Genomic DNA, 12,156 nt, shown 5'->3' with positions numbered 1-12,156 from the left:
AAAATAGTAAAATTAATATGTTTGTATTTGAGAATGACTTATTAAAATTTAAAATTTTAATGGTGATTTTTTTGGGCTAGCTAGTAGTGTTTTAGGGTTAGAGAATTAAAAATATTTTATAAAATTAAAGGATTAAATTGAAATTACGTACCAAATTAAAAAATTAAATATATATTTGGGACAATAACAAAAAAAGAATCTGGAATTTTGCAAATGCCAAATAAGGAATATCAACAAAAATTTATTGTCATTTACAAATTTAGATTTGTCAATACCAACCAAAGTTGTATTACCAAACATAATTTAGGATTTACAATTTCCCGCTTCTTTTTCTGTTATTCTCCCTATATATTTTTATGGTTGATATTTTAATACAAGACTTCTAGGAAATAGAATCCATGAAACTTAGTAAGTACACGGTATATGATATTTTCTAATTGAGAAAATTAGTTAAATATTACAAAAATTTGTAACTTTCCAAACTTACTCTTCATCAAATTAAATTTCATGATTTCAAATGACTTGGCTTGAACTTTGAGCCATAAATTAATGAATTAATGGTAATTTATTCTAAAATATTCCTAAAAATAAAAATAGATTTAAGAATAAATAAAACTAGTAAAAATTAATTGTGTGAAACATGGAGCCACCTGGCTCTCAAATGATAATTAAACATGATTATAATAAAATTTTGACGCTATATCTAATTAATAATCAAATGTTTGAATATTATAGAACTCAAGCTTTTAAATTCTGACATTTTTCACCCAGTTCTATTAAATTGATCATTTCTCACCTTTTTGTGTAGTGAAGTGATATGATAATAATTCACAAGTTTACACCGAAAATAATTGGTCAAAAAAATCACACCGAAAAAATGATTGATGACGGAATGGAAGCAAGCTCACGCCATGAGTTGTGCGCCCCACTAATCTTTTGCCTGCAATGGATAATATTAACATATAAATTGTGTTTACGCGATATAAAATTTAGATATTACTTAATATAAAGCATATTTAATTAATTTGGTTAGATTTAAAAAGTTATATATAAGTTAGTTAATTATAAAAAATATGACATATTAATTTAGATATTACTTAATGTAAGACATATTTAACTAATTTAATTATATTAAGAAAGTTAGGTAAGTTAGTTAATCATAAAAAATATGACATGCTTTTCCTAAAATACTATAATTATCTTCTTTAATATCCTCTCTTCTTCTCCTACTTGATTATAGTTGAAAGAATATCAATAAATATAATTTAGAAAAAATAATAAATATAAGAAATATGTCTTACATTTAATATAAAGATCAGCTTAATAATTAGATCCCATATTAAGAACTAGAGGAGTACCTAGTTTTGATCTGAAATTCATATCTTAAATAAGTGGATTAATATCATTTTTAGCTTTTAAAATTTAATCTTATTTTGATTTCTATCTTTAAAATTTGAAATCAGTGGTTTTGATTATCAAAATTTAACCCATTTTGGTCCTCTTAAATACTTTGGTCTGTGAAACTGTTTTTAATAAAGTTTCAGGGAGCAAAACTACTAGTTTCAAATTTAAGACATAAAAAAAAAAGACTAAATTTTAGAGACTAATAATAATATCAATTTTAAAATAAATCTTGCCCTTGATTTGGATGAAATATTGAGCACATATTAGTTTTAGAGGATTTTTTCAATAATTAGCATTTTAATGTTTAATATTCAAATCCCAACATATTATCGAAAATTAAAATTTTCAGTAATTAAAATAGTGTTGTGCACTAGTCTTCCATGTTGGATTCTTTCCTTTGTGTGCCCCTGCAGCTTGCATTTGTCATTGACTCTTTCTTTGAGATCATTTGGTCATCCACTCTTGAGTAAAACAAAAGGTGACATTGACCATTGAATGTATATTTTATTTTTTTTAATATTTAAGAAATAAACTGTATTTTAATTTTTAGTAATTACTTTGAAATAGTGCAACTTGTTTAAATTTTTATACCATATATAGATTTCAATTATAAGATAAATAATACTCTTCCAGTTCTTAATATAAGACTTATTTAACTAATTTGATTAGATTAAGAAAGTTAGGTAAGTTAGTTAATTATAAGAAAGTGATACATTTTTCTTAAAACATCATAATCATCTTTCTTAATACTTTCTCTCCCTCTTCTACTTAATTATGGTTGAGGGAGTATCCATAGAGGTAATTTAGAGAAAATTGATAAATACTCCTCCGGTCCTAAATGTAAGACCCTAAGGGTCTTACATTTAGGACCGGAGGAGTATGAGAAATGAGTCTTATATTTAAGACTAAAACTAATTTAACAATTAAGTCCTATATTAAGGACCGGAGGAGTATAAAATTTTTATTAGTCTTTGTTAAAATTACATGCACCCCGTTTTTATTTTACAGCTAATATAAACTATTTTAAACGTGGCTGAAATTGTATTATTCAGATCTTTTATCAATTTTGAAAGCCCACACAAATCCATCTTTGAAGCATGTCTAACCAAAATCCAAATTGGAAAGCGTAAGAATAAAATCGACATTTATTTTTATATTTAATAGAGTCATATATGAAGTTTGGAATTTAAAAAAAAAACTTAGTAATATAATTTTAACAAAGTTCAAAAACTCAGAGATCTTGATTTGTTTATATTTTTAAACTAAAATTTTAATTTCATCACTGAAAACTTTTTAAATTTTACATTCTTTTCAAATTTCGACCCCTCAAATACAAATTAATCTCAACAAAAAAATAGCCCTATTATTTCTGATCACTTACTAATTTAATATTAGTCAATTTCTTAAAGAGGATATACGGGTACTTCATATTTTGGCTAAGTTATATACTTATTTGTTGGCAAAAATTGTTACATATTTATTTATTTTCAATTATTTTTAAATATTTTTTAAAAAAATTGAAAAATCGCGACATAATGGATGGAAAAGGTTTCTATTGAATATATCACAAAGCACTTTTTAAAAGAAATGTATAGCTCTTATTATAATTAATAAGTAGGGTGTTAATTATGTTTTTCCAAAATTTGTTTCTTTTTAATTTTTTTGATACATTTAATGAGTTGACGGGCTCTTCTTAAATCTGCATATCTATCCAGTAGTAATACAAATTAGAAAATAGAAAGAGAAGGAATTAGAAGGAGCATATTTAAGACAGCGTCCGATTTCCACTCGGCTGTCTGACGCGGAGCCTCAGCTTCGAGCCGATTTGCCAACTTGTTAATATAATAGTATTTATAAGATTAATTAAAATTACACGTAATTAATAGGACTAGCTGTAAGATAAAAGCGCGGATTAAATGAACGCTACCTTTCTTTCTTTAATCTGTAGGCACAAAAGTTTCAGTTAAAGGCTCCCCCTCCTAATTTTATTACTAGCTCGAGTTCTTAATATAAGACTTGTTTAAATTTTATTTTGATCTTAAATATAAGATCTCAATTCTTTTTGTCTCTTATATTTAAGTATTTTTTAAGATAATTCTTTTAACAATAGTAATTCTAACTAATACATTTGATTAGTAAGAGTATTTTAGAAAAGATAATACCTATTTATTACAAATAACTAACTTAACTTATTTTTTAATCTCTTCAAATTAATCAACTACGTCTTATAATTAGAATAGGAAAAAATAATTAATTATCGTATTAAAAAAAGGGAAAACAAATATCATGGCATTTAATATAAGCCTGTGAAACCAGGATTGCCAGCCCGAAAAGGTTTGTCTCTGTTCACGGTGCTTCCTCTCTCTCTCTCTCTCCCCCCCCCTCTCTGTGGGCAAATCTCACGCAGAACCCGAGAACAACCCTCACATCAAGGCTTTTCTCCGGCAGAATTCGCCGGAAGTTCTGCAACGGTTCAGCTGCAATGTGGAGCTCACGTTGTTTCTTTCCTCTGCTCACTCTGTTTCTTCTTCACTCGGTGGTGGCTCTGGTCTCTGCTCAGGGATCTACCAGAGCCACTTGGAAGACACTAAGTGGTATGTGCCTTGTTTTACTTGGATTTTGGTTCTGTTTTCTTCCCGATCACGATGTTCAGGGTGTTTCTGCTTGGCTGCTTGAGTAATGCATGAAGAGTAGGTGAGATTGAGCTCGCTGTGTGTTTGTGCTTGCTCTTGTCCATTATGGCTCTTGGTTTAGGGAGAATGAGAGGTTCTTCTAAACTGAATATGCATTACTCTGTTCTTGGTATGGTGATTGCACGGGTTGATTAAGCAGCGTTGAGGAGAAATTATTCTGTACTTGTCTACCAAATGGAAGATCTTCTCATTTTTTGCTTAACTTCGATGATTTTTGGTGGGGAAAGCAAATTTTTTGACGCTGATCAGTTGAGATTTTGTACTGTCAACGCATTAAGCTGGCCTTTTTGCGGGCTGTGCTACCGGCCAGAAGTTAAGTGTTGCGCAAAGAAAGGATCGATGATTCTTCAGTTGAGTGTGAAAATCATATTTGGAACCTTGAGCTGAAGAATAATGCTTCAGCGGTGATATAAGGATTTCCAAATTAAGTCTGCTTTTGATGTTGGTTTTACCCGGTTCAAGTTTTATCAGATGTGATTACATCTTTCGTATATTAATAATACATATATAACGAGGTGAACAAAACTCGTAGTTTTATAAGTTCGTTATTTATCAACAACTATTAGGAACTGCTTTCTAGATAGTTAATGGACTGTTTTGTATTTTGCAATTTCAATTTGTTGGACTATTTAGCAAAAGTGGAGAGGCATGGGTCTATTATAGTCTCTCGTTATTTTTTATTTCTGATACCACGGCATTATGTTTGAAAACGTCAGTACTTGTATGAATCATTCTCTCTTTCCATGATTTCATTTTTGCCTTCATTTATTTAAGGATGAAGGAGGCTCAATCATCTGTTTGTTTTGCAGGAAATCCACCATTAGTCATAGCACGTGGGGGATTTTCGGGGATATTTCCTGATTCCAGCCTAGGTGCTTACAATTTGGCACTAATAACAAGCGTACCAAATGTCATTTCATGGTGTGACGTGCAATTAACAAAAGATAGCGTTGGGATTTGTCTTCCAGATGTCAAACTTGACAATGCTACTGACATTGCTGGCATTTTTCAAAATAAATCCACCACTTACTTGGTTAATGGTGTGCCGACACGCGGATATTTTTCAGTGGATTACGCAATAAAGGATCTATCTCAAGTTGCTTGTAAGTTTAAAATTTTCTTAAATGTATTACTTAAACTTTTTATAATTCTTGTACGGAGGATGTAAGCAAAAGAACCATTTTAGGGATGATTAGAGAATAATTCTTATATTTAGAATTCTTTGATACCTGACATTACCTTAAGGAAGGAAACTGTCATAATTTGTTTTTGGTTCTGCAGTACGGGTATTTTGCAGTTAACTTACTAATCATCTGAGTAATATAGAAACGAGACATTAGATAAGCTGAGAGCGCAGGCCTAAATATAGCATTCTTCATTATCAAATTGTCAAATTCCTGAAATTGGAGGACACTGGGACAAAAAACCTCCTATTCTTTAGCAAACAAGCCTTTCTCAAGTAAAGATTTATAACGTAATAATTATCTGAGCCTAGCCATTAGACCATATCCCAAAACACTGGGAAATTTTTTCCTTCATTGATTTCAGCATTTTGAAAGCTAAGTTACAGTTGCTGTCTCATTTAGTCAGTCCTCCATTTTCTTTTCCTTCTTTTTTTCCTTAAAGGAAACGGGTTCTAAGCTGACCTTTGACTAGTAATGCTTTCTAAGTCAATAGGGTTTTATGTTATAATGGAGGTGATATATTCTATGATTAGATTGAAACAAGGGCTTTTGGATGCTGGTACATCAGACTCATATACTTATTCTCTTCTCATTACACTTGGTGAAACTTGATCCATGACCTTTTAAGCCAAAAAGCCTTCCCCACCGAGGGTAATGGGCAATAGCTATAAGACTACTTATGACAGTTAGAAGCTAAAATCTTTTTCACTATATTAAATAATCAAATGGCCACATGCAAGCTTGTTTTCCACGTCTTAATGAGAGACTGTATCCTTTTCAATAAGTTGTTGACATACTGTATAGAGTTTCTAGAAATATCTTGGTTTGACTGATCAGTTGTAATTTCTTATGGCTTGACTATCTTGCTTATGAGTTTTGCTATGTTTTTCTTAATGATGATGCTTTGTTGTTACTGGACAGTGACTCAGGGAATCTATTCTCGAACTAACAAGTTTGACGGTAATTTATATCCAATTTTTACTGTCGAGGAACTTGTTAAACAAGTTGACCCACCAGTCTTGTGGTTGAATATTCAGGTAATAGAAGGAACATTTCTATTGTCATCATGTAGTCTCTGTTTTTTCCCCAGTATTAGTATCTGCTTGTTTTCTGAGTCAATTCTTGTTTTCATTGATATATTGCAGCATGATATGTTCTACTCGCAACACAATCTGAGCATGAGAAACTTCGTACATTCTGTTTCTAGAAAAGTAGTCGTCAAATATATCTCATCACCTGAAGTGAGTTTCCTAAGAGGCATAGCAGCACGCTTTAACCCCAATATAACTAAACTGGTCTTCAGATTTATGGGACAGGATGACATGGAACCATCAACCAATCAGACTTATGGCACACTTCAGAAAAATCTTACATTTATCAGGACATTTGCTTCTGGAATTATCGTTCCCAAGAGTTACATATGGCCTGTAGATGCCAGTTCCTATCTACAGCCACATACAACTTTGGTTTCAGATGCTCACAAAGCAGGACTGGAAGTTTTTGCATCAGATTTTACTAATGATATTCCAATTAGCTATAATTACAGTTATGATCCTCTTGCTGAGTACCTTCAGTTCATTGATAATGGTGACTTCTCTGTTGATGGTGTGCTCTCTGACTTTCCTATAACTCCATCCGAAGCTGTGGGTAAGTTATTTTCACTTTTATGGTCAGAATGGCTGTTATTAATAGTAAGCATTTGCTTTATTACTATTACTATTGTTTTTATAACAAAATCTTGTCGATGTTGGTTTTCTACTTAGTGATATTGTTGTCCATTGAAATGATGCTTATGTGATTAAAATGACCTCTTAAATTTTCCTAATGTCTTGACCTAGTGAACAGTGTAGTGTTACCTTAAATATATGTCTCCCATGTAATAAACCTTCTCTTCGCGCTGATATTTAGTCAGTATGGAGCTTATATACATTTGAATCCCGAAAGCCTATTGTTAGAGGGGTGCGTAATCTCAAAATAACTGTGAATATTCATGAAATTAACATTATTAAAAAAAGTTCATGAAATTAAGGATCCCATGCAAGCTTGTAAGCTTTTCCAACTGTTTTTTCCCTTTAAAATCAATTTTAGCACGCATGAACATCTTATAAAAGTAAGCATCTGACATTAGCTGCATGTGTATTCTATATACCTCGCCAATTGTTGCCTCAGAATGTGTTTGTGTGTTTGTTCTTTGCACAAGTATTGGCAAAATTTTGGTTGTTGATATGAACAAGATTGTCTTGGAGGTATCTGATTCTCTTAAATTGCAGGTTGCTTTGCTCACCTAAGTGCAAATGCTACTAAAACAGGTGCATCACTGTTTTTCTTGTGCTTTATTGAATATGTAGTCTCATTTTTTTCATTAGTATTTTCCAAATTCTTTCATTGCATAATTTCTGTAGCAGTGTAGCTTGTGTCATCATTGACTTCTTTCTTTGTTTCTTGTTTACCTTTTTATTTCAGTTAACATTTCGGTTATCTCAAAATTTGGGGCAAGTGGAGACTATCCTCCTTGTACTGACTTGGCATACAACAAGGCCATATCAGATGGCGTGGATGTTCTTGATTGTCCTGTTCAGCTGTCAAAAGACGGAATACCATTTTGCCTAAGCTCCATAGATCTCATAGAGAGCTCAACAGTTGCTCAATCAAGTTTCAGCACACTTGCCACATCTATTCCTGAGATCAAGTCTGGCAGTGGCATATTTTCATTCAGTTTGAGATCAGATGACATTAGGACCTTGAAACGTAAGTAAGAAAAAGTTCCTTATTAATTGCTCTGGTTAATAGTCTGGCAGCTTTCCCTCCGAAAGAAAAAGGAAAAAAAAAAAGAAAAGAAATAAATTCCTCCCTTTAGGTCATGGGGCGCCTCAGCAAATGGATTATAATTCAAATAAGCTAAACTTTATGTTATGTGAAAGATATGCAGTGTGCACAACATAGCAAATCATTTATCATGTATAACTGGGAAAATGGCCTTACTATTTAATAGATTACAATAATGGGAGATATAGAACATGAAATGATGTATATTTCATTTTATCTTTTGATAATGCACCATATCCATCTTGAAAGAAATTTCGGCCTTTTTGGCATCCTAAGTTCTTTTGTTACTGAAAAGATGCTTCTCATGAAATTTCTGTTTTTGTTCAGTTTTCTGTCTGGTATATGCGGCATTTGCTTTCTGATATTGACCAGGAAAGTATGTAAATTATTCTCAAAAATTTTGAAATTTGTGTTTATAAGTTCTCTATTTTTCCTGCAGCCTCAATATTGAATCCATATGCAAAATACACATTGTTCAGAAATCCAAAAAATAAGAATGCTGGGAAGTTTTTGACATTACAAGATTTCTTGTCCTTGGCAAAAAATCAGACTTCTCTATCTGGTGTCTTGATCACTGTTGAGGTGAGTTCTGCCTTGCCTATTGCTGCTGCTGTCCATGATTCATTCCATTAGTTATAAATAATATGAACAAGTAATCTGACTGTGGTTGGAGAGTAATCATTCTTGCTGCAGTTTGAAATGGAAAATTTGTGGTTTGTTTTCTATGTATTATGATTACGGTCATGTACAAATTCAGACACATTATTTTCATCACTTTTTTCATTGATGTTACTCTGTGTTAATTGTGATCAGATTTGTACTGTCTGACATTGTGATGATGGAACTTTGAGCTGATGACATTTCTTACGTGTAATGATAATTTCATTGTTATTGTTAATGCATTAACAAATTCAAGGCTATAGGAAATACAGTAGTGACATGTTCAAATTTTGTTTAGTGTTATTTGGCTGATTGCCCCCGAGATTTCAAAATTTGGGGAAACAAGAGCCCGAAATATTCTTATATTCGCCCAGTTGCAAGCAAAAATAGGAATTTGAATCTGCATATCTTAATTTTGTTATTGAAGTAAATGTAATATTTCACTATTTAGTGCTTCACTTGTACTTTGGCCATGCAACTCTCTCCGTTGAAGCCTTCAACAATGCAAGATTCTTTTGAACAACCATGTTCATGTGAGTTTTACTCATATTTGTTCTAGTCCCAGAGAAGAACTATGGTTCCTATTCACAAAGCTTATTTCATGGAGGTGAATAATGATTTTGTTCTTAACTTGGGCTTAATTTCATCACCTTAAGATGACAAATAATGATGTTTGCTTAACCTGCAAAGAAATGAAAACAACACGTGTGCCCACAATGTTATTTTGTTTTGTTTTCTTGTATCCACTACTAATTGACATTTCTGTTTTCACCCAAAAAAAAAAGAAAAAACATTGACATTGCTGTGTTCCTCTATTATCAGCACGCAGCCTATCTTGCAGGGAAGGCAGGACTAAACGCTATCGATGTAGTCCTTAGTGGTTTGAGCAAAGCTGGTTATGATAAGCCAGGGGCACCAAAAGTTTTGCTTCAATCCTCTGATAGCTCTGTACTAAAGAAATTCAAGGGTAAATCCAAATACGACCTTGTCTATCACATTGATGAGGACGTTAGTGATGCGGACAAGGCAGTTGTTGAAGAGATCAAAGGCTTTGCGGATTCTGTGGTTGTTGCAAAGTCATCTGTGTTTCCTGAAAACTCCGCCTTCCTGACTGGCTCAACCAAAATTGTGCAAACGCTAAAATCTTCTGACCTTGCTGTCTATGTAGAAATATTTAACAATGAGTTTGTATCACAGGCCTGGGATTTCTTCTCTGATGGCACTGTAGAGATCAACTCATTTGTTCAGGGAGCTGGTATTGATGGTGTCATCACAGGATTCCCAAAGACAGCTAATAGATACAGAAGTAAGTGCTATGGTTATATGAGTAGTCTTGCTCAAAGTTTACATGAAAAATTAGTGACATCAGACAAAAAAATTTGTCTCCTCGTCCTAAAATTACTGGTATTGTTTGGATTGCTTGTTTGATTAGTCTTTTTTATACACGGCTTTGTCATGCCAATTCGCTGGCCTTCTCTGCTAGCATAGCTGTAAAATTCATATAATACCTGGCATTTTGGTACATTGGTATTTCATGTCATTTGATTTCTTGAACTTCATGGAATTAAGATACCAATGGCATAAGATGCTAAGATGTCTAAGATAATCATGTTTGGGATGGCAATGGATGAGATTTCATATTAAAAGGATTTTTAGATTTCCATGTTTAATTGCAGATATTAGCCACTGTTACTTCTTAAATTGCCAAATACAGAGTCTTAGACAAGGGAAAAATTATTGACTGGGAAAAAAAAAGAAAAAGGAAACCGACAAGGCGAACAATTTGTAATCTGAATTCTCCAAGGCTCCTTTGATATTTTCGCTCTCATGTTGGCCAGATGTGATACTTGGGTGTTATCTTTTAGATATCAAGATGTTTTAATGACATAATAGCCTATAGGTATCAAATCCAATCAAGTTTTTTATGCCAGGACCAAGATATTGACTCCTTTTTAACTTGATCACTTTGTAATTTTGTTTTTGTTTGTTTATAGTATATTAAGTTGATTCATTTCAGTTACTGACATGGTTTTTCTTCATCCTATTGTAGGGAATCCTTGTTTGGCAGCTAAAACTTCACCTCCTTACATGCAAGCCGTTAAAGCTGGTGATCTTTTACAAGTTGTTACCAAAGACTACCTGCCACCGGCCGAGGCTCCTCTCCCACCCCTGACAGAATCTGAAGTGTCAGAGGCACCTTTGCCTCCTGTTTCAAATACAACGGCCAAGGCTCCTGCCTCTGCCTCCGGACCAGGGACGTCTCCACCCGGCAATGCACAGCCGAAGGTTAACATCTGCTTCTTTTTGTCCATTTTAGCTGTGCTTGTCTCTTTCCTTCTGCTCCTTTAAGTGTTGAGATCTGCCGACAGTCTGGGAGAAAGCCCAAAAGAAAGGAGAGAGAAAGAAAAAGTTGTCCGTGCTTGTTTTGGTTCCCTACTCTTTCCTGCATTGAGTAGCCCGAAGTTATTCTGCTTCAGACTGCATTTAACATTCCAAGTTTTTTTCCCCCTTAACATGAGTATATTCTTTCCCATAATTGTTGTAGCTTAGGTATGCTTATCTTTCCTCTTGTATGAACACAATTTGTGTATTCTTTTCAGATGAACCTTTCGTTGTAAGATACTTTGTATTTATTTGTGTGTGAATTTGATATTACATAAACATGTGGAATTTTTCCTGGGAGGGTTCCTTAGTTTCTTGTGCCAACAGAAGTAGAGATTTTCTTATTATCAATTCATGGCCAGAAAACCGGAAAATCGTAAGAAGGCAGTTTCCTAGTAATTCTAAATGATCTTACATTGTTAAATTTATTTTTAAATGTATTTTCTTTAATGTTTTTTTATGACAATCTTTTATTTTTATTGCCTTTTAAGTTTCAAACATAGTCTCACTTGAATACACATGACTTTATACCTCAGTTTGTCTTGAATTAGAAATGAGCAGGAAATATGGCCATACGTGAGAAACTTGACATAATGAATACAAAAAATTTGATATGAATATTGTCCTACATTAAGGGTGTGTTTGGATGAAACCAAACCGTGGTTTGGAAAAATGATTCTGGAAAATAGATTCTGGGAAGAATAGATTCTGTGAAGGATAGATTTTGTAAAAAAGTGATTCTGAAAAGTGAGAGTGTTTGGATAGTTGTTATCAGAAGCACTTTTTGTATATACAAATTACTATAAAAAAAAACATAAGTTAATATGATAATTACAAAAAAAATAGATTTTATGATATATTTTAATTTGAAGGAATAAAATTGTTAATAATATATTTTTTATTAACATAATTAATAATACATAAGATGATATAATTAATAAATAATTAATATGTATATATATTTTTAAAATATAAGATTAAATATGTTTATAAAAAAATATGTTTAT

The 12,156-nt window shown here is 32.4% G+C and overlaps 1 protein-coding gene across 1 annotated transcript; it reads left to right on the top strand.

Annotated features, from left to right (window-relative positions):
- The first annotated feature begins 3,738 nt into the window (after nucleotides 1–3,738).
- Nucleotides 3,739–11,459, top strand: LOC114717507 (glycerophosphodiester phosphodiesterase GDPDL4). Its single transcript, XM_028902658.1, has 9 exons — nucleotides 3,739–3,998; nucleotides 4,907–5,200; nucleotides 6,203–6,318; nucleotides 6,427–6,928; nucleotides 7,552–7,590; nucleotides 7,745–8,029; nucleotides 8,547–8,689; nucleotides 9,590–10,073; nucleotides 10,818–11,459. The coding sequence occupies exons 1-9, from the start codon at nucleotides 3,887–3,889 to the stop codon at nucleotides 11,114–11,116; spliced, it is 2,274 nt and encodes a 757-aa protein (XP_028758491.1). The 5' UTR covers nucleotides 3,739–3,886; the 3' UTR covers nucleotides 11,117–11,459.
- Nucleotides 11,460–12,156: the final 697 nt, after the last annotated feature.

Source organism: Neltuma alba, unplaced genomic scaffold (genome assembly GCF_004799145.2).
Source record: "Neltuma alba isolate B1F8T4 unplaced genomic scaffold, ASM479914v2 tig00011740_pilon, whole genome shotgun sequence".
Taxonomy (NCBI): Eukaryota; Viridiplantae; Streptophyta; class Magnoliopsida; order Fabales; family Fabaceae; genus Neltuma; species Neltuma alba.
Note: the sequence above shows the minus strand (reverse complement) of the source record. Positions and strands in the feature narration are given on the sequence as shown.